The sequence below is a fragment of the Prionailurus bengalensis genome, chromosome A3 (genome assembly GCF_016509475.1).
Source record: "Prionailurus bengalensis isolate Pbe53 chromosome A3, Fcat_Pben_1.1_paternal_pri, whole genome shotgun sequence".
Taxonomy (NCBI): Eukaryota; Metazoa; Chordata; class Mammalia; order Carnivora; family Felidae; genus Prionailurus; species Prionailurus bengalensis.
The window spans coordinates 105,222,557-105,249,498 of record NC_057354.1 but is presented as its reverse complement, the minus strand read 5'-3'; the positions used below and the strand labels follow the sequence as shown (position 1 = coordinate 105,249,498).

Here is a 26,942-nt window from a genome sequence, read left to right as displayed (position 1 = left end):
GGCCAAGGAGCAGAGAGGAGGAGGGAGATGGGTAAGGAGCCTTAGTTTCTGGATCTGTGAAATGGGGATAAATGCCAGTCTTGCAAGGCTGTTGTGGGGGATGACAGGGGTAGTGTCCCTGCGAGGGTCCAGGTATGCAAGAGATACCCCTTTCCACATGGCAGGCTTCTCTGGGGTGCTGGTTACGCCGGGCGTTCAGCGTGTAAACTTTTCCTGATCCCTACGCTTGTGATGGTCCGCTTATAAAAATTAGTGCCCTTTCCCTCCTCCCACAGATAGACTGTGGTGCCTCAGGGTCTCAGGCAGCTTTCCCCATGTCTGAGCACAGGGCGGGGGCAGGAACGGGTCTCCACATATTGGAGGATGAGGTCCACGCCAGGGCGCCCACCTCAGCACCCTTCTGTGGTGTTCCGCTGCCCCCTGGTGGTGGGAGGGGACCTCAGAAGAGGCACACTCCCAAGTGGGACCCTCCCTCCCTGCAGGGCGCTTTGTGCCTGGATTCTTGCCTTCTTGCCCTCTTCAGCCAGGCTGGGAAGGGTTGACTAGGGTCCAGAAGGCTCGGCCTGGGCTGGGGGTGGGGAACACACGTAGGGGTGGGTAGGGCTGGGGGTGGGGAACACAGGTGTGGGTAGGGCAGCAGGTGGAGTTGGTTGGGGCAAGGCTGCAGGTGGGGGCTGGAGACGCTGCTATTTAAGCGTGGGAGTGGGGGTGGGAGTGGCTGGCTTGTCCTTGCCTGGGAGTCGTGCTCCCGCTTGCTGCAGGGCTCGCGGGGGGCCACCATAGCATGAATATGGGAGGCCTCTGGCCTTGGGTGCTGGGTCTGGTCTCTTTGCCAGGTAAGTGGGCTGCTAGCCTGCAGAGTGCTGAGTAGAGGCGAGAAGGGTGTGGCTGGAGCCTGCAGGGATCGCAGAAAATGGGCTCTCCAGGGATGTTCCCAGAAATCAGTTCCTAGGGGGCACCAAGGGGAGGCATCCTGAACATCGTGAAAGCAGAGGGCCTGCCTGGCAGGAGGTAGCAGGTGTGGCCCTCAGGCATCCCTGTTTTGCTGGTCATGCCAGGCTTGCTCGATCTGAGTCTGATTTCCAGAGTCCTGGGCTGAGAAGGGAGGCATGGGGCGGGGGCAGCTAGCCCGGGCTCACCCTCAGTGTTAGAGCCTGAGGTCTGGTCCCGCCTCTCTCTTTTGCTTCCTCCCCTATCTCATATACACAGCTATTCAGAGCCTGGGGCTGCTTTTTGGAACCCAGTGTTGGTCCCCTTAAAGAAGCTCCTTCCTCCAAGTCGTCTAGGCCTTGCCATCAGCTTGGACTGAAGGGAGGCCAGGCAGTCTCCCAGGACTACTTTCTGGGGGTCTGCCTTTGCGAAGGGCCTGGCTGTTGTGGTCTGATACTACCCAGCCCCCACCCCCCAGGCCCTGTTGTCCTCTCTCGCCAATGAGGGCACTTCGGGCATCATGGGTATGTGCCCGTCTGGGCCAGGTTTGATCCTAGGAGCACCCTCAGCCTCCAGCTGCTCAGAAGCCTGTGGAACCAGCTTCTCGGAGGGCCTGAACCCCGAGGAGACCCAGACATCCTGGGACAAGGACATCCCTGCGATTAACCAAGGTGAGGGCGCTGTGTCTTCTTGTGGGGTGGAGGGGCTACGAAATTGTCCACGTAGTGTGGTAAAAACCACGCAGAACACGCGGATGAGCAGAACGAGCTGGAACTGTGCCAGCTTACTGGGCTCTGGGTGAGTAGCAGCTCCTCGGTCTATGGGCAACTCTTGAAAAGTCTGTATTTCTGTATCTTTTCCATGAGATTGTTGCTTTCATAAGAAGGGAGGAAAGCCTACGTTTTTAAAAATGGCCCGATAAAAACGTGGGTCTTCAGTTGCTCCGGCTGGTGTTAAACTAAGTCATCAGCGGATGTTCGAAAAGATGTCAGCCACCTGGTGCAGGATAGGCTACAGGTGTGAGGGTATGAGCTGGGCTATAGACACAAAGAGGCATGAGGCCCATGGCCTTCCTGTCTGGGGATCCCCGCTGAAGAAAGGGAACGTCTAGGGGCGCCTGGGTGGCTCAGTTGGTTAAGCATCCGACTTCAGCTCAGGTCATGATCTCGTGGTTCGTGAGTTCGAGCCCCGTGTCAGCACGGAGCCTGCCTCAGGTTCTGTGTCTCCCTCTTTCTCTGACTGTCCCCCACTTGTACTCTGTATGTGTGTGTCTCTCTCAAAAATAAATGAACGTTAAAAAAAAAATTAAAGAGAATGTATAGATAACCTGGAATGAAGCTGTGGGGGTGGGGGGAATACTGGAATTCGGGTGTTGGAGCCGAAGTGTCGGGGGGGGGGGCGGGGGGTGACTTTGGAGGGATGGGGATCTCCCGGACGTGGCGGCTACCCTGTGGTCTGAACCGACTTGGAGCCCCGGAGCTACGGAGCCTCAGGGCAGTGCGCGACCTTTTGGTAACTGTGACCGGTCTGGAGGTAGCCAGAACCCATCTGAGGCTTCCCTGGCATTGATTTTGAGCTGCCATGGATCCTCTCAGCTCGGGCTGCTGGAGCCCAACTGCTATCCGAGAGGCCCTTTACCGGGAAGCACATCCCAGCCCCAGCTGCCGGGAATGTGGGCCGCTAAGGCCTCGCAGCTGAAGGCCCTCTGCCAGGGATGCTTGGGAAGCCACTCCCTCCCCTGCCCAAGGCGGCCCGCCGTGACTCCTGTGGGCCACGGGTCCGTCCCCTGCCTCAAAGTGGAACAAGTCTGTGGCGCCATTTGGGGTCCAGAGCTCCTGTGGGATCAGACTGGGGCTGCACCCCGGCGGAGTCGGGGTGTTCCCCAGCACCCCTCAGTAAATCGCTTGCAAGGTGCCTCCCCAGCCCAGGCTCTGCTTCTAGGGAACCCGACCTAAGGTACCGCCAGGGTGCCAGAGCCTCCTCTAAGACTCCTCACGGGGCTGTGGCAGAAACGGAGGCTGGAGACAGAAGCAGAGACTAGCTGAGATGGGGGGGGGGGGGGGCGGGGGGAGCCAGACTCAACCGGATCCAGACTTCCCTCCCTTCTGTGGTGGCGTGAGCTGGAATTTCACTTGTCCCCGCAAGGGTCCTGAATATCCTACCAATCGGCGGGCATTAGAGGGGGGACGAGGTAGGACAGGGGGGTCCAGGGCATGTTCCTAGAGTATGGCCTGTGCTGGAGAGGGGGGTGAAGGAGACAGCTGGAGAAAAAGTCTGCTTCTGATTAGCAGAGAGGTTCAAACGCAGAGGGAGGCGTGTGGGTGGCAGGCGCTCTGGGGCGTGTTTGAACAAGGGAGAGATGTGACTGGGCTGAGGGGCCATATATATTAGGTAGAGGGGAGACTCAGAGGGGCTGTGTGACTAGCCTGAGGCCACACAGCCTCGGGGGCCCAGGGAAGCTCCAGCTTCAGAGTCAGGAAGGACAGACTTTGGGGTTGCTTCTGGGGCCTGTCCTTAGAGTCTGGATTCTGGGGGGCATGGGCTCACACACTCCTTCCCTTCCTTCCCAGGGCTCATCCCAGAGGAAACCCCAGAGAGCAGCTTCCTCCTTGAAGGGGACATCCTCCGGCCGGTGAGCAAGCATACACATCTGTGTAAATAACTTCACGATGTTGTTGGAGGCCTTTGAGCCCAGCCTCTGGTGTCATGGGGGTGTGACGTGTGAAGGACCTGTCTCTGTCGCTCGTAGCTTGATAGACCACCCCCTCCCCCCACCCCCCTTCTTGCTAAAGTCACAGTGAATTTCCATAATTAGCCAGACTGAAGGGAAAAGAAGGGAGGGTAACTTCTATAGTGGTAACAGCAATCGGCCTCGGAGGGCTTCCTGAAGGAGGGCATTTGAGCCCTCAAGATCCAGCTTGGTACTGTGCCCAGGGGAGGTGCTCAGAAAGTACTGGAATGAAGGAAAAGATGAGCACAGATCGGCAGAGGGGCTGGTGGGGCTGTAGGGCGGTGGTGGTCGTGCACACCGGGGTGGTGGCCACGGTTTGGGGAGGTAAGGCAGGGACCCCATCCCCGTGGGAAGTGAGGGGTGGAGTCAGAAAGAGAGAAGGCTGGGTGGGAACTGGGGTGACTTTGCCAGGGAGCCAAGAATGCACGGTGTTCAGGGGAACAGAGCCATGTTTTTAGGAGACTGGGAGGCAGAGGTGCCCAGACCAGAACCGCGACCTGGTGACAGCAAGACCCTTCTGGGGTTTGGTGACTGCCCACTTGAGGGCACAGCGTGAGGCTGGGCTGCAGAGTCAAAGGCTGGGGCTGGGCGGGAGCCCTGGGGGTGGGGTGAGGCCCCTGTTTCCGGTTATTCAGTGAGGCCGGGGTAAGAGCGGAATCCAGGGAAGCCTGTGGTAGCCAGTGGGGCAGGACCCGCTGGGCTTCCGTGAAGCCCGTGCCTCCAACAGTTTTGGTTGCTGGAAGAGTGGAAAGAGGAGCTGCTGAGGCCAGGGGTGTTGCCTTAGCATGAGCCCTAACATTCAGGGACGTTCGGCTGACTGCTGTGTTTCTGGAAGGATGGGGCTGCTGGTGGGCCTTTGAGCTCTTTGGAACTAGGCCCCCCTGGGGAGCTGGGACGCCTTGTCAGCCTCGTCGGGAACAAGTAGTTTTGTTTTTCTGTTGGATACAATCGGTAACAAGTTCTGTGGTGTGGAACAAAGGGTGGTGGTGGTCACCACGGCTCACCTAGCAGGCCCCCACATCTCCCACTGCTCTGTCCTGTTTCTGATGTCCTCCTCACCCTCCTGGACCTGTGTCCTGCTTCTCACATCTTTAGGGTTCTTATGGCCTGAGATTTGGCACCATTGGGGGCAAGATGCTAGGCTAGTCCTACCCCAGGGGTCCCTGAAGTGCCCTCTCTCTTCAGAGTCCCTTGCGGCTGTTCTCAACTACCAGCAACAAGTGGCCCAAGAACGGGGAGGTCGTGGAGGTCCCCTTCCTGATCTCCAGCAGATACGGTGAGTAAGCACGCGCTCTGGGTCCTGGGAGCCGTGGGCCTCCCTCCGGCCCCGGCCCCTTCCTCCCCGTGCAGCCTGGGCTCCTCTCTGGGTTTCTTCCCTCTGCCTCTCCTCACGGATACCGCCAAAGAGCCTTTCCACAAGAAGCCCTTTTATTCCCGAGAGCCTCCTGAGCTGGGAGGGCCAAAACCCCAGAAGAGCTGATGGGGGGGACAGCCAAGGACTATCTGACCCATTTCAAGACCAGTCCAGAGGACAGGGACCTACCTAAGGTCACAGAGCTGGGGCCTGTCTGGGACCCAGCTTTCTCTACCTCCTCCCTGAGCCCCAGGCTACCCCCTTTTTTTTCTTAATTTTTATTTTTGAGAAAACATAAATTTATGTGGGGGAGGGGCAGAGAGAGAGCGAGAGGGGGAAGACAGAATCCGAAGCAGGCTCCAGGCTCTGAGCTGTCGGCACAGAGCCCGACGCAGGGCTCGAACTTGCAAACTGAGAGATCATGACCTGAGCCGAAGTCGGACGCTTAACCGACTGAGCCACCCAGGCACCCCTACCCTTCCATTTTGGAAGAGGGATTTGAAGCTCTGTGCTCACCCTGCAGGCGGGCTCCCAACAGGTCACAGGGGCTCTGGGGTCTTGGTGGGAGGTTCAGCCGGGGTGTTGCCTCCCCAGATAAAGCCAGCCGCGACATCTTCCTAAAGGCATTTGCCGAGTTTGAACGCTTCACATGCATCAGGTTTGTTGCCTACCAGGGCCAGAGAGACTTCATTTCCATCGTCCCCATGTCTGGGTAAGTACTCCTGGGGGCGTGCGTATCCACGCATAAGCGCGCATGTGCAGGGGGAGTTCCTCGGCTTTCTTCTGCCCTCAGCCTGGCTTTAACTAGGCCATTGTCTAAAACCTATTTGGGGGCCTGTCTCCCAGATCCAAAGCCCACCGCCCCCCCCTTGAGTGGTTGGCCCTGTGGGAGTTAGACCTACAAATACCCAAGGCAGAAGGTGGAGAAGGAGGGGAATCAGGTGCTTGATGTCCCTTACAAAACCCTCCTCTGGGGAGACTTCACGGTCTGGTGAATGGGGACAGCTTTCATGGGAGACACCCGGCCTTGGATCCGGGTTTCAGAGTGTAGGAACCACCCAACACCAGGCAAGTGCCTTATCTTGCGAGGCTCTCCTGCCTTCTCTGTGGAAGCAGGGATAACGGCGATACCCATTTCCTAGCTTGTTAGAGACCTAAGATCATGTGTGAAAACTTTGACTTGGGGACCCTGGATGGGGATGCTCATTCAATGAGCCGCTTCCGGTATCTGTGCTCCTATTCATGTCTACATCTTCCTTGTACCTCGGGTTGGTAATGAGTTCCAGTGTACCCATTTCACGGATGCCCAAGTGGTGAAGGGACTTGGGAATTGCAAACCTGGGACTAGAATCCAGGATGGAGACTACCCGTTGACGGTCATTCACTCCAGGACATGGGAGGAGGGGGAGGGGGCCTGGGTCTGCTCTGGATCTCTGGGCTGGTGTCTACCCAGTGTCCTCTCCTGGCCCTGCAGGTGTTTCTCCAGCGTGGGACGCAGCGGAGGGATGCAGGTGGTATCCCTGGCACCTACATGTCTCCAGAAGGGCCCAGGCATTGTGCTGCATGAGCTCATGCACGTACTGGGCTTCTGGCATGAGCACTCACGGGCTGACCGGGACCACTATATCCGTGTCAACTGGAATGAGATCCTTCCAGGTAAGCCAAATCGTGCACAGCCCACGCTGGACCTGGGGGTCTTGGGGCGAGAGGGCAGCAGGCACTGGCCAGGGCCTGAAGAGTTGCCTGCCACTTTAGAAGAGGTTATCCATTTTTCCTACCTCCTGCTTGTCCACCATTGGGAAGGTGGGGCTCCTGCTTCTCTTTGAGACCTGGAGGTGGTCCAGATACTGCTGCTCTGGGCCCCGAGCTTTCCATCTGCTCACCCAGAGTCATGCCTGAGTTAGGGAATCACTGTGTTTGTGTCTCATTTTTTTTTTTTTTCTCATGAACACAACCTGGTACCTGGGGATGGAGTTGGTGGTATCCTTTGACCCTTGTTCATGGTGCACTCAACTAGCAGTCCTTCATGTGCCGGATGCTGCTGTGTGGGGCGGGGGCAGGGCTTGTGTGCCCGCTGCAGGGGCTGAGCCGAGACCGAAGGCCTGGAAGAAGTGGACTGTGTGTGCCAAGTCCCAGATGCAGGAGGCTCCGCCCTTGTGAGATGGGCACCAATGGGCCTGCGGGACAGAGGAAGCACAGGAGGGCCATGTCCTGACAGGTGGCAGGGGCAAAGCCAAGGCTGGTCTGGGAGTGGGCCACTGTGTCGGATGCTGGTGAGCAGGAGCTGTGTGCTGGCCATGGTGCTGAGTGCTGGGCATCCAACCCCAGTAATGGTGGGATCCCACCCTTGTTGGGGGGACAGCCTGATTCAGGGAACGAGAAGAGTAGAGACAATCCCTTCATGAAAGAGGGAAGCAGAGGAGATACATGATAAGGGGTTTGGTCTAGAGGAATGGGTATAAAAGGGGAAGGGTTCAAAGGCTTCCTGTAAGTGGAGAACTTGTGGCATGAGCACTTCCGCTGTTGTGGAGGGAACCAGGTGAAGTAGGCAGGGGGCTGCTGCTCAAGAGATCCGCATTCATGGAGCCCCAGAGAAAGGGTGTTCTGGGGGAGACTTGGGTAGCACCTGATAATGAGAGGAGGGATGAAGCTTGAGATCAGAGCTTTGTCTAAGGAAGGGGGGGTGATGATAGTGACTGTACCCTGAAAACAGAGACTATAATCCTTCCAAGGGTTCATGGAGTACTTGCGAAAACTTAGCATATGATAGAAAAATATCAAATTTGAAAAAGTTAATTCAAGTGTTTTGTTGGTGATGTAACATGCAAAGTAGAAAATAACAAATCAAAACTGAAAACTTCTTATACTTGGAAGTTCAAGTCTAAAAAAACAACAATAATCCTCTTTTAGTTCCAAGGTTAAATTGCAGGAGTTCTTTAAAAAAAAAAAATCGTAACACACTAGAACTAATCATTCACAGCTAACGCAATGTTCAGGGAAATTGTGTAGACGTAAATTCTTATCAATAAAAGTAGAAAAAATTAAAAAAAAAATAGAAAAAATTAAGCATTTAAATCCAATTTAAAAAATAAAGCAGGAGGGAATGAAATTAAAGACAGAAGTTAATGAATTAGAAAACCAACGACACTCATAAACTCAACAGCGGTTTTCTTTTTTTTCAACGTTATTTATTTATTTATTTATTTATTTTTATTTTTGGGACAGAGAGAGACAGAGCATGAACGGGGGAGGGGCAGAGAGAGAGGGAGACACAGAATCGGAAACAGGCTCCAGGCTCTGAGCCATCAGCCCAGAGCCTGACGCGGGGCTCGAACTCACGGACCGCGAGATCGTGACCTGGCTGAAGTCGGACGCTTAACCGACTGCGCCACCCAGGCGCCCCTCAACAGTGGTTTTCTTAACCATAGAACAGGTTAAGACACCAGGTACTCTAGTGGGGAAAAATTGTTTAAGAATGAAGAGAAATGAGGGGTGCCTGGGTAGCTCAGTCAGTTGAGCATTCGACTCTTGATTTCAGCTCAGGTCATGATCCCAGGGTTCTAAGATTGTGCCCCATATAGGACTCCGTGCTGCGCGTGGAGCCTGGTTAAGATTCCCCTCTCGCCCCCCTCTCGCCCCCCCCCCCAAATAATAAAAAAAAATTCTAAAGGATGAAGAAAAAGGAGAATACATTTGTATTAGTTGATATGTGTAGAACAAACTAAGATATACAAACTAATAACTGTAATTGGGGGTGGGGAGCTGGGAACTTGGAAGATAGAGGGGGAGGTTTATCACATAGCTCAACATTTTTTTTTGACTTTTATTTTTTAATCCATTTTATTTTTTTTATAATTTACATCCAAGTTAGCACATGGTGCAACAATGATTTCAGGAGTAGATTCCTTAGTGCCCCTTCCCCATTTAGCCCATCCCCCCTCCCAAAACCCCTCCAGCAACCCTCAGTTTGTTCTCCATATTTATGAGTCTCTTCTGTTTTGTCCCCCTCCCTCTTTTTATATTTTTGCTCCCCTTCCCTTATGTCCGTCTGTTTTGTATCTTAGAGTCCTCCTATGAGTGAAGTATTATGATATTTGTCTTTCTCTGACTAATTTCGCTTAGCATAATACCCTCCAGTTCCATTCATGTAGCTGCAAATGTCAAGATTTCCTTCTTTGTGATTGCTGAGTAATACTCCATTGTATATATACACCACATCTTTATCCATTCATCCATCGATGGACATTTGGGCTCTTTCCATACTTTGGCTGTTGTTGATAGTGCTGCTATAGACATTGGGGTGCATATGTCCCTTCGAAACAGCACACCTGTATCCCTTGGATAAATACCTAGTAGTGCAATTGCTGGGTCGTAGGGTAGTTCTTTTTAATTTTTTGAGGAATCACCATAGTGTTTTCCAGAGTGGCTGCATCAGCTTGCATTCCCACCAACAATGCAAAAGAGATCCTCTTTCTCTGCATCCTCGCCAACATCTGTTGTCACCCGAGTTGTTAATATTAGCCATTCTCACAGGTGTGAAGTGGTATCTCATCGGGGTTTTGATTTGTATTTCCCTGATGAGTGATGTCGAGCATTTTTTCATGTGTCGAACATCTGGATGTCTTCTTTGGAGAAGTGTCCATTCATGTCTTTTGCCCATTTCTTCACTGGATTATCTGTTTTTTGGGGTGTTTGATAAGTTCTCTGTAGATTTTGGATACTAACCCTTTATCTGATATGTCGTTTGCAAATATGTTCTACCATTCCATTAGTTACCTTTTAGTTTTGCTGATTGTTTCCTTTGCTGTGCAGAAGCTTTTTATTCTGACAAGGTCCCAATAGTTCATTTTTGTTTGTTTCCCTTGCCTCCGGAGACGTGTTGAGTAAGAAGTTGCTGCGGCCGAGGTCAAAGGGGTTTTTGCCTGCTTTCTCCTCGAGGATTTTGATGGCTTCCTGTCTTACATTGAGGTCTTTCATCCATTTTCAGTTTATTTTTGCGTATGGTGTAAGAAAGTTGTTCAGGTTCATTCTTCTGCATGTCGCTGTCCAGTTTTCCCAGCACCACTTGCTGAAGAGACTGTCTTTATTTTGTTAGATATTCTTTCCTGCTTTGTCAAAGATGAGTTGGCCATATGTTGTGGGTGCATTTCTGGGTTCTCTCTTCTGTTCCATTGATCTGAGTATCTGTTTTTTGTGTCACTTTTGTTTTTTTGACTTTTAAACCAGATGAATATATTGCCAGTTCAAAACTGTTTAATATCTTAAGGGTTTTTAAAAGGAAGAGGTAAGTGTACTCTAGAGGCTGGTATGGCAGGTTGTGGAAGAGGCTGGCGGGGCCTGGGGGGTGTTGGGAGAGCAAATACCCAGGGTATGGCTGTTTTTTCAGAGGCTCACTGTGAAGGGCAGGACAGCGGCTGGGGGAGGGGATCTTGTCCCTCTCGGGCCTGGGGGACCCAACTGATGGGGGAAATGGTGCTCTAGCCAGTGGGGGAGTGTTTCACTTGAACCTGGGGGATGGGTGCTGCTAGCCTGAGGCAGGAAGAACAAGGTGACCTGCTGGGGAGTGGGAGCCCAACAGCAGGTGATGGCGAGCGGGTCTCTAAAGCTGGGTTGAAGGGTAGGTACTCTATCTCACGGGTAGGGGGCGTCAGAGACCCTGCGTAGCATTTGACTTAGCGGAAGCTGTTCTGTAAAAGTAGATGCACACTGGTGAGCTTGACAGGGGACAGAAGCAGAGTGAGCTCTAGGAAGCTGTGAGGTCCCTGTGCTTCCACATCAGCTAGTGCTGGTCTGGACCCATCGCGGGGAGGACAGGAGTTGGCAGTGAAAGCACCAAGGAGATGGGGACCAGGGACTGGTTGGTACTGGGAGGGGGGCACATCTGGCTGTAGTATTAGATCTGTCAGCTCAGGTAGAGTACAAGTACCTCGAAGGCCGCTATCACCCCACCCCTCCCTTCCCTGCCTTCTTCCCTATCACCAAGTTTTGTTGGTTTTGGCTTCCGTTTTTCCCAGGCTTTGAAATCAACTTCATCAAGTCTCGGAGCAGCAACATGTTGGTGCCCTATGACTACTCGTCAGTGATGCACTATGGGAGGTGAGGACCCCCTTTCCTTTTCTTCGTTCCTTCCTTCTACACTGCCCTGCCAGCCCCTGCTGTGATCTGGATTCAGGTCCCCACCTACTGGGTTTCAGGCTTGCCTTCAGCCGGCGTGGGCTGCCCACCATCACACCGCTCTGGGCTCCCAGTGTCTACATTGGCCAGCGATGGAACCTGAGCACCTCGGACATCACGCGGGTCCTCAGGCTTTATGACTGCAGCCCGAGTGGCCAAAGTCCCCGTGGGAGAGGTGAGTGACTTGAGAAATTGGAAGGATCCTATATTGAGGTGGTGTCAATGAGGGTGAAATGGGGGACTGAGGCTGCAGGACAAAATCACTGGGGTTACCACAAGACATGTCAAACAAAATATGTGAAAATGATCACGTAGGATTAAGAACCCTTAGGAATAGAGGTCCCTCTCTTAACCCTAACATGAGTATCTTCCAAAAACCCAGAGCAAAAATCATTTTTAATGTTAAAGCACTAAACTCAGGACCAAAACAAGTTTTTTTCACTGTTGTCCCGTCTATTCCATACTGTAGTGAAGGTCTTAGCCATTGTAGTATGGCAAGAAAAAAAAAATTAAAAATCTGAGTATTGGGAAGGAGGCAAAACTGTCACTATTCACAGACGATGATTATCTACATTGAAAGCAACCAAACCTATTCAATTATTGGAAGCAAAAGGATGTTAAAAGGTAAATGTATAGAAACAGAATTTCTTTTTTTTTTTTTTAATGTTTATTTTTGAGACGGCGAGTGCAAGTGGGGGAGGGACAGAGAGAGAGGGAGACACAGAATCCGAAGCAGGCTCCAGGCTCTGAGCTGTCAGCACAGAGCCTGACGTGGGGCTTGAACTCACGAACCGTGAGATCATGACCTGAGTCGAAGTTGGACGCTTACCTGACTGAGCCCCCCAGGCTCTTAAATGAGACACAAAGCAAGCCATAAAACTGCAAAGATTCATAAATCCAACTACATTAGTAACTACTCTAGTATACTATGTAACTACTACTTCTGTAATGACATAATAACTACTTATCAAGACAAAGTGAAAATACAAGTTACAAATCAGAACTCTTGCAACCCATAACTAACTGTATCTAAAATACATGATATATATTACATATTAATATATAATAATATAGATAAACACATGCTGAGCAAAATACAAAGCAGGAAAAAGGGCAAGAGACCTAATGGGGGAAAAAAACCAAATGGGAAATAAACACAAGACCATCAACCTTATTCATAATTGAGGAAATGGCAAGCGAAGACCACAATGTTACCACTTTTTACCCCTTAAATTGGCAGAAATCTAAAAACTTGATAATACCTGATACTAATTAGAAAATGGAGTAATGTCCTGTCCATACCCTGTGGACAGGAGTATAAATTGCTACAGCCACTTTGGTAAACAGTTTGACTTCTTTTTTTTTTAATTCTTTTTTTATTTTTTAGAGGGTTTAATTGACTTGGCCAATGTCCCATAACCAGTAAGTGGCACGTGAGCACCCCCCGAGGTAACCATGGCTCTATGCTCTCTCTAGGGTTGCCTAGTCTGGAAATTTTACGTAAATGGAATTATAGGATACGTGATCTTTTGTGACTGGCTTCTTTTACTTCATGTTTTCAAAGCTCATCCATATTGCAACCTATAGAAGCACTTCATTATTGTCAAATGATACTCCAACTTGGATGGATGAGCTACGTTTTGTCCGTTCATCAGTTGAAGGACGTTTGGGTTACTTCAACTTTCTGGCTATTATGATTCACGTTACCACGAATGTTTGTTAACAGGAACTTATGTGAACCTATGTCTTTTCCTTTGGATATATGCTTACGAGTAGATTGCTGGGTCCTAGGGTAACTCCAGATTGAATTGCTAAATTGTTTTCCGAATTGGTTGTATCATTTTTCACTCTCAAGCAGCGGACGAAGGTTCCAACTTCTCCATGCCCTTGCCAACACTAGCTATTATCTATCCTTTTATTTCTATCCTCAGTGGGTACGAAATGGCAGCTCATTGGCATTTTGATTTGCACTGCATACAGATGATTGGCTATCTGTATATCTTCAAAGAAGTGGGTTTTGATCCTTCTACCTGTTTTTCATTTGAGTTCTCTTTCTATTGCTGAGTTGAAAGTGTTCTTTGTGCATTCTAGATACATGTCCCTTATCAGACCTATCATTTGCAAATATTTTCTCACATTCTCTGAGGTTGATGGTGTCCTTTGAATGCAAACATTTTTAATTTTGATGGGGTCCGATTTACCTGTTCTTTTACTGTGGTTTTGGTGTCCTATCTGAGTAGTCTTTGCCTAAGCCAAGTTCATGAAGATTTAATCCTAAATCTTTTGCATGTGACTTTTGCTACCCAGTTCTAGCACTATTTTTTGGTCATTTATTTATTTTTTAGAGAGCATGCACAAGTCGGTGGTGGGGGGGGAAGAGGGAGACAGAAGTAGGCTCTGTGCTGAGAGTGGAGAGTCCAATGTGGGACTCAAACTCACAAATCATGAGATCATGACCTGAGCTGAAGTTGGATGCTTAACCAACTGAGCCACCCAGGTGCCCCTCTAGCACCATTTCTTAGACTATTCTTTCCCATACATAATATCAAATATTGCATCCTTTTTGAAGTTAATAAGTATAGATAATGTGGCAAGAGCTTTGTGGGTAACTACTGTTGAGGTTGGACTATTAGGAGAAATGAAATTGGGAAGTGGCTGGAAGGGGCTGTAGGTCTAGGGAAGGTTTACCATGATGGTAGACATTCAAGCATGCTTGGATGCTGAAATAACCCAATGGAGAAAGAGAAAGGTTGGATTCAGAGGGCAGAAGGATGCATATCTAGAACATTTGGGTAGGAGATGCCCTTGGTGGATAGGTCTCCAAGGATATGTCTGAGCTTCGTTGGTCCTAATGAGAAGGAAGACAGGTGCAGACCTAAATTTGCATGTGGGTCTTGAGGTGCAGATTCACGCACTTCTGAGGGCTTTGGTCACAGAGAATGACATGAAGTCACCAGCCTCGAGGCTGGGGAGAAGGGGATGGATGTGAAGGGAAAGGGTGTGACGTTGCCGACTGGGCTGCGGGAGAAGAAAGCAGCTAGAGATACCCTGCAGGGCTGTGGGTGGTGCTGGGGCAGCCAGGTGGAGGCATGGCATAGGTTGGTGACTTGGTTCTCCAGGACTGGGGTTTTGTGGGCAGGTGTGACAGAGGGGGGACGGTGCTTGAGGCCTAATTGCAGTGAAGCGTGTGGAGCCCAAGTCAGATGAGGAGAACGGTCTGGAAGTGAGGAGCTTGTAAGCAGGAAGACCTCGGAGTCCCTGCGCTCGAGGGGCTAGATCGTTGTGATATTTAAACAAGCGAGCTGGAAATATAGGCGTGGGCTGCCAGGAACCGAGACTTGGCAGTGGTGGTTTCTGGTACTGACCAGGTCTGATGGGGAGCAGGGAATGAACTGTGAGATCAATGGGACCAGAGGGGAGAAGAGTCGCCGTTTGAAGCCGATCAGCTCTGCTTTGGTCAGTATCTGGTTTTTTTTTTTTTTTTTAATTTTTTTTAACATTTATTTATTTTTGAGAGACCGAGCATGGGCGGGGGAGGGGCAGAGAGAGAGAGAGAAGGAGACACAGAATCTGAAGCAGGCTGCAGGCTCTGAGCAAGCTGTCAGCACAGAGCCTGATGCAGGGCTCGAACCCACAGACTGTGAGATCATGACCTGGGCCGAGGTCGGATGCTCAACCGACTGAGCCACGCAGGCGCCCCCTGCCCCCCCCCCCCCCGGTCAGGGTCTGTTGATGGAAGGGTGGGCTCATCATGAAGCCTTCAGCGCCTGGGCAGGGGTGATGGGTGAGAGGCAGCACTGAGAGGGTGGAGGGGCCTGGCCAGATAACTTGGGCTTAAGATGAAGAGGTTTACAAAGCAGTGGGTGGCAGCGGTGGTCCAGGAGAGGCAGGGAAGAGCAAGGAGGGCCTGTCTCACTAAGGACATGGGCCCGACAGGGCTCAGTAATGTCCTCCTGATGCTCTGGGTTTGGCAGGTGGTTGCAAATGCAGGAAAAGTTCTGTAGGAGGCTTCAGACATGGGGTGGTGAGAGCGGGGTGTCCCTCGGTACAGAGGACCCCAGGAGGCGTCGGAATGGCGAGGGCTGCGGTGTTTTCCGCCCTCAGCTATCTGGTGGCTTGACCATCAGCAGCTCGGGGGTATGAGTGGGAGACCATGGAAGAGAGCCCGAGGGCCTTTGTGGTGGTGACTGAGGAGTTCTGTGGTCCTTGTCTTTAAGTGTGGGTTGAGAACTTGGGTCTTGAAAGCGTTAAGCAGGGGCGAGGCAGGTTATCTCCGATGAGCTGAGCTATCCGTATGAACGAAACTGAAGGTCACTCTGGCTCTCTACAGCTGGGCCACACGTTTTCCTGCTGTGTTTCCGGGCCGTAACCTCCTGTCTTTCCTGCTTCAGGGTTCCAGCCCCACAGCGATGGTAGGAGCCCTACTCCTGCCTCTAGACCATACCTGCAGCAGCTTCTGAAGGCATTGTCGGCAGAATCTGGGCGCCCCGACCCCAGTGGCTCCAAGGCCAGAGCCCAGCGCATTGTTGCAGGGCCTGGAGAGAGCCCACGTAGCTGGAAGCTCCCTGCGCTGAGAAAGTTGGGTGTGGGGGCCTCTGCAAGGCTGCTTCAGACCCCAGCTTCCTCCCTAAACTCCAGGCCTGGAGCAGACATTCCTGGTTTGGCTCTAGAGAAGTCCTGGCTGGCCCAAGTGCCCTCTGTACCACTCACTGCTTCTCCGGAAGCAGAAGACCAGCCAGGACCCATCCAGGAGGCTTTGGGGAGCAGCTCTCCCAGGAGCACATGTACCTGAAAGTCCTTTCAGGGGGATGTGCAGAAGTCGAGCCTGTGGCTTCTGTCCCCAAGTGCGAAGGGCATCTCCGTCTAGAGTAGCCCCTGGGCCCCTCCGGGCAGTACCCTGTCTTCCAGCCCCAATCTGGCTACCCTGTGTGAGGCCTGGGACTCTCCCTCTGCCCCTTTCTTCTCCATATGTTCTCCTAAGGGCTTCTAGGGACTAGGGGCTTCTAAGGGACTTCTAGGTTTATCCGGGGAAGGCAGGCCAGTCAAGAGCTGCCTGGTTCTGCCTACTTTCAACTTCTGCCCCAGTCCTGGAGGTTGCTGGGAAGGGGAGGTGACATTCTCTAGGGCTCCAGGGCCAGGGGTCTGGAAAGGGGGGCAGAGGCAGGTTCCAGCCCTGAAGTCCCCTGGGAATCATTCTGTAGGTGAGTCACAGCCTTCCCAGCATGCTAAGGTACTGCCTCTGTCTCTCCCTTGGGCCAGGACTTGCAGGGGAGCCCATGGCTCGTGAGAGAAGTCTCCCATCCCTGATGTCTGGGCGCTAGGAATGTTGTCCTGCGGCTGTAACCTGCAGCCCTATTCCCCAGGAGGCTTTCAGCTTGCTCCCCTGCAGTGCAGGAAGGTTCTAGCGGCAGGGATGCCACATGGGGCAAGGAGGAAGGGTTGGAGGCACCCTCTAACACTGCACAATGGGGAAACTCAGCAAGAATGTGAGGCCCCTGAACATAGGACTCAAAGCTCCTTCCCAGCCTGTTTTGCTTTCCAAGAACCCTTCCCTTCCACACAGGGACTTGGCCAAAGGAGGCCCTGGAAGGTGTGAAGGGGCTGTAGGGGAGGGGGCTGGTCACCCTGCTTATCTTCCTTCAGCAAAGCCCTATTCCTGGCTCCTGCTTCCTGTGTGAGGGCTGTTCCAGGAATGAATAAGGTCTCCACATGGGCTGACAGGCCAGGAGCACCCCCCCCCCCCCCCAGAGCTGGAATGGCACCATACTTATGAACTGTCAGAAGCCCCAGGAAGCCCTGCCTGGAGGGAAGTAGGGGCCTGTGCCCTGGCCCCGTGGGGCCAAGTTCCTCACATGTTTTGGGGGAAGGCAAAAATAAAATTGGGTACTTGCTCCAAGCGCTAGGTACTGGGCTGTGCCTGAGTGCATTTAACCTTGCCGACTGACCTGGGAGGGGCCCTCAGGTGGTTACACCCACTTTCCTGGGGTGGAGAGCGGGGAAGCAGAGGGTCAGCAGCACAGGGCTGGGGCTTGCTGTGCTTGAGTTTGGGGGAGAGCGTGGCCTTTGCCAGCCTCCTGGGCCGAGTCGGGGTAGGGGGGCATCCTTGCAGGAGCCTGGAGCCTCTGCCCTCAGTCTCTCTTGGGTTTCAGTCTTGAGTTCGGGGATTTTCTCAGACTGAACAGGGGCCTGGTCTCAGGGATTAGCCTTAGGGAAGGACCGTCGGGTGGGGGAAACGCTGTCCCTCTGCTTGCCCCCCGGACACGAGGGGAGGAGTGTCTGAGTTTAAAGTGGGTGATGTGCTCCTCGCAGGGTGACAGCTCCCCTGGGAGATTCCCAAGCAAAGATCGAGGGTGTCAGAGAAATGAGTGTGGCCGCCTTAGCATCTCTGGGTCTAAGTAGTGGAGCCAGGCCTCTGGTTCTGGGCTGAGGGTTCTCGGTGGTCACCCTACGTCAGAGCAGGTGAAGTGCTTGGTGACCACGAGGAGGCCCTCCCCGTTCTTAGAGGCTGCCCGTGATGAGCCTCCATTAGGATATGGCTTTCGGTCTCAGAATTTGGGCTCTCCAGAGGGTGGGGCTGGCTGAGCCCGGCGGTTCAAGGGGAAGAGTGTTTTGCCCTCTTCTTTGGGGGTGATCAGGGATGAGGCTGCCCTTGTCGTTCCCCCATGGAGCCACCTATCACTACAGCTCCCCTTCTCCAGGCCTGTTCCACAGGTGCCACCCTGCCCCTGGGGTCCAGCCCCTGGAGCCCTGGCATGAGGGGTGTGCTGTGGCCAGGGCCCTGGGCTGTTACCCTGGTCTGTGGCCTATTCCCCAATCCCCAGGCACATAACTATGTGGGCTCACTCATCAATTTGTTCACTCACTGGACAGAATCGGTTGTATTACGTGCCAGGCTGGCTCGGCTATAGGCACCAGGAGTAACATGGTGGGCAAGGCAGGGTTTCTATTCTTGTGGAGGTTATTTGGGGGGTGGGAGAGGGATGGGCCGTGATTAGATAAATAAGGACCGTGATTAAGATTGGCAAATGGGGGGGGCATTCCTTTAGGTTGGTATTTCAACTGGGACCCAAACGATAGGAGGGACTATCTTATAAAAAAAAATCCAAAGAAATAGCCAGTGCAAAGGCCCTGAGCCACGAAGAAGGAAGGTGTGATGGGAGGGGTGAAATGAGGTGGGATGGGGGATGTTGGCAGAGCAAGGTGAGTGAGGGATGGTTTTATTCCAGGAGCAACAGGGAGCAGCCACTGGAGGGTTCTAAGGGGAGGGGCAAGATCCAAGATTTAAAAAAAATCACTCTGGATGCTCCGTGGAAAATAGACCGGAAGCAGGGAGAACAGTTGGAAGCCACTAACTACGGTTGTACAAACCAGAGTGATGGGGACTGTGGAAATGGGCAGAAGTGGATGCTTCTGGAGTATGTTTTGGAGTTTGAGGCAACCACACTTGTGACTGACGCAGGCGTGAGGGCCCCACATACAGCACCGAGACCTCAGGAGAGGAGAGAGTGTGGGGCCGAATGAGCCTGGAGTTCAGGGCTGGAGATGTAGTTTGGGGAGTCCTCAGCCTCTAGGTGGGAGCTGTGGAGCTAGAGGAAACTACCAAGAGGAGTTTGGGGCCAGAAGAAAAGGGACCCCAGGACTGAATGGCGGTGCTGCGACATTCAGGCCAGGGTCTCTCCGTCTCCGCGTTACTAGTGTTTTGTGTCATAGTTGTCGTGGGGGCCGTCCTGTACGTTGTAAGGTGTTTAGCAGGGCCCTTGGCCACTACCCACGAGATGCCAGTAGCGCCCCCTTCCTCTTGTGACAATCGAGAAATCTCTTCAAGTGCCAGATTGCCAAATGTCCCTGGAGGAGAAGGGGCAAAAACCACTCTCCGTGAGAATCGGTGATTGGGAGTTTTGGGGGAGAAGAGGGGGCTGAGAAGGAAGCGGTGAGAGCTAAGGAGGGAGTCAGGTCTGCAGTGTCCCCGGGGGTGGGGGTGGGGGTGGCAAGAGTCTGTCGTCTAAAATGTTTCTGAGAAAATTAAGAGGACACACTCGGACAAGAGTCCTGAATGACCCAGCAGCAGTAGATTCAGCCGAGGACAGGGTGCAGGTGCCCCATGGAGGGTCAAGGAGAGAATGTGAGGGGTTAGAGACCGTGCAGCAAAGAGTTTGAGAAGCCAGCAGCTACAGAGGACATAGAGGGCTTTCCAGGGCAGGGCCCGGCCCTGTAGCAGGGGAGGAGTGACCGTGGAGGGTGATAATTGCAGGAACAGAGTCCTGGGGGATAGGAGAGGGTTCGGGACACACACGCAGGACTTGCCCTCGGAGCAGAGATGGAGCTCGGATGCAGGCGCTTGTGGGGGTGACTTCCTGCCTAATGGCTTTCATCTTCTAAGTCCGAGGCAAAGGCACAGCTTGGAGTGGGGGAGGGCGTGCGGGGCGAGCAGGAGGAGGAGAGGGATGTGGATTCTGAAGAGTGGGAAAGGTGAGCACGCTAGGGAAGTCTGGAGATCTGTGGTCCTGACTTTAAAGCGAGGCTAGTGGATGCAATGAATGTTTTGCCCCGGAAAGAGCAGCTGTTCGGGTAAAAGCTGGGGGGGGGGGGGGCGGTGATTTAGGTCTGACCAGGGTTGGGGTTTTGTCGGGTGAGGTGTGATGGAGGAGAGGGTGGTGGCCTTACATTATAGAGGGCGTGGCTCAAGGGCCTGGGAAGGTCAAGGGGTTGGGTCACACAGGGTGGGGGTTCGGGGGATTTGAAAGGCTGCGGCTGCTGGATAAAGCTGGGGTGCGAAGCCCAGCTGGGCGTCGTCCCTGAGGAACCCTGGCACAGGAGAATCTGGGGCCGGTGTCCTCTCTCGGACCTGGAGAAGTGGCTCCAGCGCGATCAACTAAGGTGGCACGTCTCTTGCTGTGCTCTCACAGTTAGGGATGGGACAGCTGTCCCTCTTTTCTTTGGAAAAGATGGTGCGAGGTCAACTTCCCCCCCACCCCCGGCCCCTCTTCCCAAGGGCACCCCTCGGGGACGCCTTCATTTGGCCCTACCTTCAGAAAGGCTCCTGTGGAGGTCATCCGTGGACGCCAGGCTGCCACTCCCCCTCGTCATTCAGCAATCTTGGCCGGGTACTGGGGACAGAGAAGGGATGTGGGCTCCAGCGGACGGTGGGGGAGGGGTGCGCGATGCAGCAAACCCATCCACCCCCACCTCAGTACCTCTCTGAGCGTGAAAGCGGTACTGTGTAGCATCAAAGAACTTGGAAAGCAGGGTGTCTCTTTCTCTCTGCGAGGGCAGTGGGTGAAAGATGAGTAGACCTTGGAGAGTCGCCGGGCGGGGGGGTGGGGGTGGTGCCAGCCCCTGGGAAGGACTGGAGATGTGGGAGCTCAGGGCTTGCCCAGGGACCAACAGGTAGCCTGGTGGGGCCAGGAGGGCAGGCCAGTGCCCATCACGGCCTTCCTCTCCCACCACAGGTGGCTGGGTGCTCCTGGCTGGGTCCGGGATTGAGTCCTGCCAGCCCTGGTGGAAGTGGTCAGATCCAGTTGGGGAAGAGCTGAAGGAAAGCCCCGCTAAGGCCCCGAGGCTCTGATTCATGCGGGGCTGGGCAGAGCAGGCAGTACTGGAAGGTGCATGCGGGGGATGTGGAAGCTGCAGAGAAGAGGGGGAATCAAGTCATGGGATGGTCACCACTGCCCCAAGAGCCAGCTGCACATCTGGGAGGTGGCAGCAGGTGACACAGACCCTGGGGCTGTGTCTCACAGATGCCTGTAGCCTCTCCCTGGCTCCCTCCCCCCTCCCCTGCTCCCTGCCCCAGGCTTGTGCCCATTCAGTGAAGCTGCCCCTTCAGTGAAGACCCAGTGGGGGAGGAAGGAGCAGGGGAGAGAGTCTGAGCAGCCCTGGCCTCAGCTCCTTCGGGGTCCTGGCAGCCTCACCTTTCAAGGAAAACTTGGGCCAGGAGACAAAGGGCTGATGCTGATTGCAGTGTTGGGAGATACCCAGTGCCCGCCCCCCCCAGTCTGAGTATGGTTGGAGAGAATGAAAAAGTGGTCCCTCTTAATGTCCCTATGGGCCACCAGAACGCTCAGACTCCTCAGCCCCCTCCGCCCCTGGGACAGGGAGTCTCAGAGACAAGGCAGGAAACTACCTAAGTGGCTGCTTTCCAAGTTCCGGTGGCCACCCCTCAGTCCTCCCTCAGGGAAGGGGCTACCGAGACTTCTCCATCCCTGGCAACCTCAGGGCCCAGGCCTATCAGCCCAGCCCAGCCCAGCCGGTGGGAGGGATGTGTCCATAAAAACCTGTCTCTGGAGGAGGTGAGACAGGCTGGCTGCCCTGTCCCACCATCAGGCTGTCGGGCGATCCACCTAAGAAAACAGCTGAGTAGAATGGCAGGAGGCAGGGGCGGACTTGTACGAGGAACCCCAACACCCCCTGCCGTGTGAGCCTGGGTAGGGGTGAGATATTGTCTGTGGGCACTGAGCGGCCATTCCCTGGTCCCGTGAAGATGGGACAGTCAGGAAGGGAGGTGCAGTATGCGTGCTGTCTCAAGGCCTGGTCCTCTGGAGGAGGCCCACTTTCAGCAGTGGCTCGATGCTTATTTATACAGAGGATGTCATGCAGAGCTGTGGGCTATAAATATGGGGCCTGGCTCTAGCCTGGGGTTATAGCGTCAGGGGCTCCAGAAGCGGTGAAAAAATGTGCCCTTGAGGCTGCCCGGCCTGACGCTGGTGGCGGCCACAGGGAGAGTGAGTAGGGTGAGGGTGCCAGACGGGGCTCCTTCCACAGCCACCCCAAGAGGGTGTGCAGCAGATATGTGGGGGGTGCAGGAATGCAGGGGGGTGGTGTCAAAACACAAAGGGATGCTTCTCCCTTCATAGCCTCCCCTGACACCTACTTTTTCTCTGAGCCGTGTTAAGAAGACCCCACCCTTGCCTGAGTCTCCATTGCTGCTGCTGAGAGTGGAGTCCAAGCCAGTTTTCCTCTTACCTCTTTGCCCTTAGTGGAGGAAACCGAGGCAGCTGCGGGGAAACAGAAACCCTGAAGTCCTAAATCTTGGAGCACTGGCTTGCCCCACCGACCTTGGGAGCCTTTTCCGTGCGCCCCCCAGAACGCGGCGAGGACGCGGGTCTCCCGGCTGGCCGCGGACTATCGCCACACGCGGGCGGCGGCAGGGGGCGCTCGCAACCTGCCACGCGCGCCTCCCTGGGCTCCGCAAGCCCGACGGAATCCGCTCCGGGAGAGAGAGCATTTGGGGAAGGGGTTCCAGGGCAGTCTTCCCGCTCCCCCAACTCCTACTCGGCTTCCTTCGCGGGCACCGGGTAGGAGGGGGTGGTTCACTATGTTCCGGTGGCCCCAATCCACCCACCGACCCACCCTCTCTCCTTGGGGCTCCTGGGCGGCGCGGGGAGAGATCAGCTGGCGCCCACCGTCCTGGATCCTGGTGCTCGGACCCGGTCTGCAGGAAGAGAGGTCCCTCCCGGGTCCCAGCGCCCCGTGCGCACCCATCCTTCCACTTCTGCAAACGTCCTTCCCGGAGTCCCGAAGACCCCAGACGCGGATCTCTGGCCTTCCGTGGCGCGGAGGCCAGGAGGAAAAGGGGTAGGAGCGCCAGGGCGGAGGCCCTCGAGGAGGGCGGGCTGCTGCCGGCCGGTCCTCCCGCCAGGCGCACCTTCCACCCACCCGTGGTCCGCCGCCCGCCCCGCCTCCCTCCCCTCCTCCTACTCCCGCCTCCCGTCTCCTCCCTCCTCCGGCGCGCTCGCTCTCCTCCCATTCCCCTGCCGCGGCGGACTGCTTGCAGGCGCGGCTCCCGGCCAGAGCCAGCGAGCGGAACGGGCGCCTCGGCTGCTGCGCCTCCTCCGAGAACCGGTGGCGCGCCCCCCTTCCCCCCAACGCCGGGCCTGCCGGGTCCCGGGTCCCAGCGTGCGTCCAGCAGCTTCACAGCGGCAGGGCGCAACTTTCCCCCGGTCCCGGGCGGGGCGGGGACGGCAGCGGGACAACTTGGAAAACTTCTCCGGAGAGGACGGCAGGGACGCCGGGTGTCGGTGGAAGAGGATGTAGGAGGGCGGTGGCTGGCCCCAGGCATCCCTCCATCTCCTTGGCCGGGTTCGGCCTGGCCATGGGGCTCCAGCGCCTTGTGCGCCGCCAGGGGGTCGATCCCCCCTTCTAGACGAGCTGCGTAGGACAGTACCGTCTCCGGCTGAGCACGCCCTGGGCGAGCAGCGACCCCTCTGGCCGCGTCCCGTCCCGTCATGGACCACCAGGAGCCCTACTCGGTGCAGGCCACCGCGGCCATCGCGGCGGTCATCACGTTCCTCATCCTTTTCACCATCTTTGGCAACGCGCTGGTCATCTTGGCTGTGTTGACGAGTCGCTCGCTGCGCGCCCCGCAGAACCTGTTCCTAGTGTCGCTGGCCGCCGCCGACATCCTGGTGGCCACGCTCATCATCCCTTTCTCGCTGGCCAACGAGCTGCTGGGCTACTGGTACTTCCGGCGCACGTGGTGTGAGGTGTACTTGGCGCTCGACGTGCTCTTCTGTACCTCGTCCATCGTGCACCTGTGCGCCATCAGCCTGGACAGGTACTGGGCCGTGAGTCGGGCCCTGGAGTACAACTCCAAGCGCACCCCACGCCGCATCAAGTGCATCATCCTCACCGTGTGGCTCATCGCAGCTGTCATCTCCCTGCCGCCGCTTATCTACAAGGGCGACCAGGGGCCCCAGCCTCGTGGGCGCCCGCAGTGCAAACTTAACCAAGAGGCCTGGTACATCCTGGCCTCTAGCATCGGATCTTTCTTTGCACCCTGCCTCATCATGATCCTGGTCTACCTGCGCATCTACCTGATCGCCAAGCGCAGCCACCGCAGAGGTCCCAGGGCCAAGGGCCGCCCTAGGGAGGGTGAGTCTAAGCAGCCCCGCCCCGTCCCTACTGGAACTTCAACCAAAATGCCAACCCTGGCCTCTCTGGCTGCTCCTGGAGAGGCCAATGGTCACTCCAAGCCAACTGGGGCGAAGGAGGAGGGGGAGACCCCTGAAGATCCTGCGACCCCTGCCTTGCCACCCAGCTGGCCGGCCCTTCCCGACTCAGGCCAGGGTCGGAAGGAAGGTGTTTGTGGGGCATCTCCAGAGGAAGACGCTGAGGAGGAGGAGGAAGAGTGTGAGCCTCAGGCCTTGCCGGCATCTCCTGCCTCCGCCTGTAGCCCACCCCTGCAGCAGCCACAGGGGTCCCGGGTGCTGGCAACACTACGTGGCCAGGTGCTCCTGGGCAGGGGCGTGGGCACCTCGAGCGGGCAGTGGTGGCGGCGGCGGGCGCAGCTGACTCGGGAGAAGCGGTTCACCTTTGTGCTGGCCGTGGTCATCGGCGTCTTTGTGCTCTGCTGGTTCCCCTTCTTCTTCAGCTACAGCCTGGGTGCCATCTGCCCACAGCACTGCAAGGTGCCCCATGGCCTCTTCCAGTTCTTCTTCTGGATCGGCTACTGCAACAGCTCGCTGAACCCCGTCATCTATACCATCTTTAACCAGGACTTTCGCCGTGCCTTCCGAAGGATCCTTTGCCGCCAGTGGACCCAGACGGCATGGTGAGCCACCTGCCCGCCACCCGTGTGGGGTCGGTGCCAGGCGGCACCAGGGCCACTCTGATTCTTGCCCTATTTTATGTGGCCACCTCCCTGGGGCTTTCTGGTCCCTGCCTGGGTCCTGCAGGCTTCATCTTGGGAGCCCCCTGGGAGGGGCAGGGGCAGGGGTGCTGTTCACAGGGGTCCAGCTGAGGCCTCCGATTGCTGGCTTGGCTGTGGGGGGGAACATCTTCTCGACCCCCGTGAACACAGGCCCACGGATGAGGCTTGGACCTTCCTGAACATAGCCAAGGCTGGGCCAGATAGAGCACTTCTCTCCCAATGCCCCAGACCCCTGCAAGCCCACGGGTGGGCTTTCCTTCCTTAGGGACCCTTTGTTCCCTGGCTGGTCACTTGCTTGTGGCGTTTTTGTTTCTCATCTTCCCCGGGTAAAGAGCAGGAAGCCAGCCTTCCACTTTTCCCAGGAGGACCCGCTGCTGAGGAGGAAGAGGCAGAAACGAGGGATCCACGTTGGGCGCCCATGGTCCCCATCAGGCACTGGGTGGGGAGTTAACGGCCTGGCACTGTTTCTGGTCCTTCTTCCCTTTCCCCCTGCCTTTAGATTTGTAGCTCCTTTAAAGGCCAGAACCTTCTCTGGAATCGTTTTCCTTACCTGGCACCCCTCTGGCAGGCGGGTGTGTGCCAGCAGAGGCCTCGCCTTGGTGGGGTGGTCTGGAGGTCTGGCCTCCGCCTCGACGGGAGATCCCTGATCACTAGCATTCACCCCCTGCAAAAACCTGGCGACAATGGCTTGCCGCCTACTTGCTGCAGGGAGATGAAAGGCTTTGCGGAAAGCTTTGAGCTCCGTGGGGGAACGCACTAGAGAACCAGAAAATATGATTATTTGGAGATCTAAAAATCCCCTTTCTCTGTGTTTACCACCGCCTGTCTTCCTGTAGACTTTTTGTTCTGCGCCTGGGGTGCGGGAATTCTTACCCCAAACTGGAAGTGGGGAGTGGTAGAGAGAACCAACTACTTCAGTTAAAGGATTTCTTCGAGAACACGTTCTTGTGCCTGCAAGGGTTTAGTTATTATGCTGCATGACAGCTCCTCGACATTTCACCCGCGACACCGAGAGGGTTTTCGGTGGCCTGGCCCCCCCCCCCCCCCAACGGGGGACAAGTCTTTTGTCATCAGGCAGGCAAATTGTTTCCCCGAGATGGCTAAAAATACCCACCCCATCAGAACAATCTGAGATGAGAGTCTGTGGTGGGTGACAGGGCCCCCAGGCAGGCGCTGGGGCTGGAACGGGTGAGTGAGGGCCCTGTGGACTCCTTCAGGAGCCAGAGCGCCCAGGCGGTTCTCCAAGCCCCACGTGGGTCCCTGTGATGTGTAACTGATCCTACCTTGGGTGGGGGCCGGCTGGCCATCTCTGACCCAGCCATGTTGCTTCACCCCACTGATGAGGCTCCAGGGGCCTCTCCTCTCCTGGTTCTCTCCCCAACCCCAGGACCTAGCACCCAGAAGACTTGGGAGCATTGGAAGGATGTTTTCCAGTCTTCTCCAAGGAGCTCCTGGCTTCAGCATTAAGCCAGCGGGCATCTAGCATGGGGGGTAGGGCTGAGCAGCCAAGGCACTGTTGGCACTCTGAGGGGCCCGGCCGGATTTGGAGAGCTTTCTGGGGTGGAGAGAATGGAGGAGACCAAAGAGAGTCCTTTCTGGGGAGAGGGGCTGTCTAGCTCCTTCTTACAGTCTCATTGTGAGGCCAGGGCCTTGCCTTGGGGTGAGGCTGGGGAGGCTGGGCCCAGGGGAGTGGCTGACTTGTGACATCTGCTGACTGGTCTTGCGTGTGTCCCGGGAGACTCCTGCAATTATTGCCTGTGGCCCCCTTGTTGTGATATGCAGGTATTTTTTTTTTTAAGTCTGAGCTATTTTATCAATAAAGGATATTTTGTAATAAGCAAGCTGTGTCCTTGTTGCCCAAGGGCTGCCAGGAGTAATTGTTTCTCAGCTACTTGAATAGCATCTGTAAGCATGGGCTCCCTCCCAGGGCCATTTGCCCTTTCCTCCCCTAGGTACCTGGTACCTATCCACCTGCCTGTCTGCTTTGTCCATTCCGCGTCCCTTATCATTGCCAGTCAGTGGGACGAGAGTGGCCAGAGAAGCCTGAGACTGGCTGCCTGGCAAGGGAAGAAAAGGAGGGCTTCCCGGAGGAGGGCGCCTTGGGGCTG

General features: G+C 55.2%; 2 protein-coding genes across 2 annotated transcripts; both read left to right on the top strand.

The window, feature by feature from the left end:
- The first annotated feature begins 790 nt into the window (after positions 1–790).
- Positions 791–17,154, top strand: ASTL (astacin like metalloendopeptidase). The gene is made up of 9 exons (XM_043604051.1): positions 791–836; positions 1,476–1,601; positions 3,501–3,562; positions 4,847–4,937; positions 5,610–5,727; positions 6,490–6,671; positions 11,030–11,111; positions 11,210–11,364; positions 15,581–17,154. The coding sequence occupies exons 1-9, from the start codon at positions 791–793 to the stop codon at positions 15,979–15,981; spliced, it is 1,263 nt and encodes a 420-aa protein (XP_043459986.1). The 3' UTR covers positions 15,982–17,154.
- Positions 17,155–22,937: 5,783 nt separating this feature from the next.
- ADRA2B (adrenoceptor alpha 2B) lies at positions 22,938–26,675 on the top strand. The gene has a single exon (XM_043604050.1). The coding sequence runs from the start codon at positions 23,411–23,413 to the stop codon at positions 24,737–24,739; it is 1,329 nt and encodes a 442-aa protein (XP_043459985.1). The 5' UTR covers positions 22,938–23,410; the 3' UTR covers positions 24,740–26,675.
- The last annotated feature ends 267 nt before the right edge of the window (positions 26,676–26,942 follow it).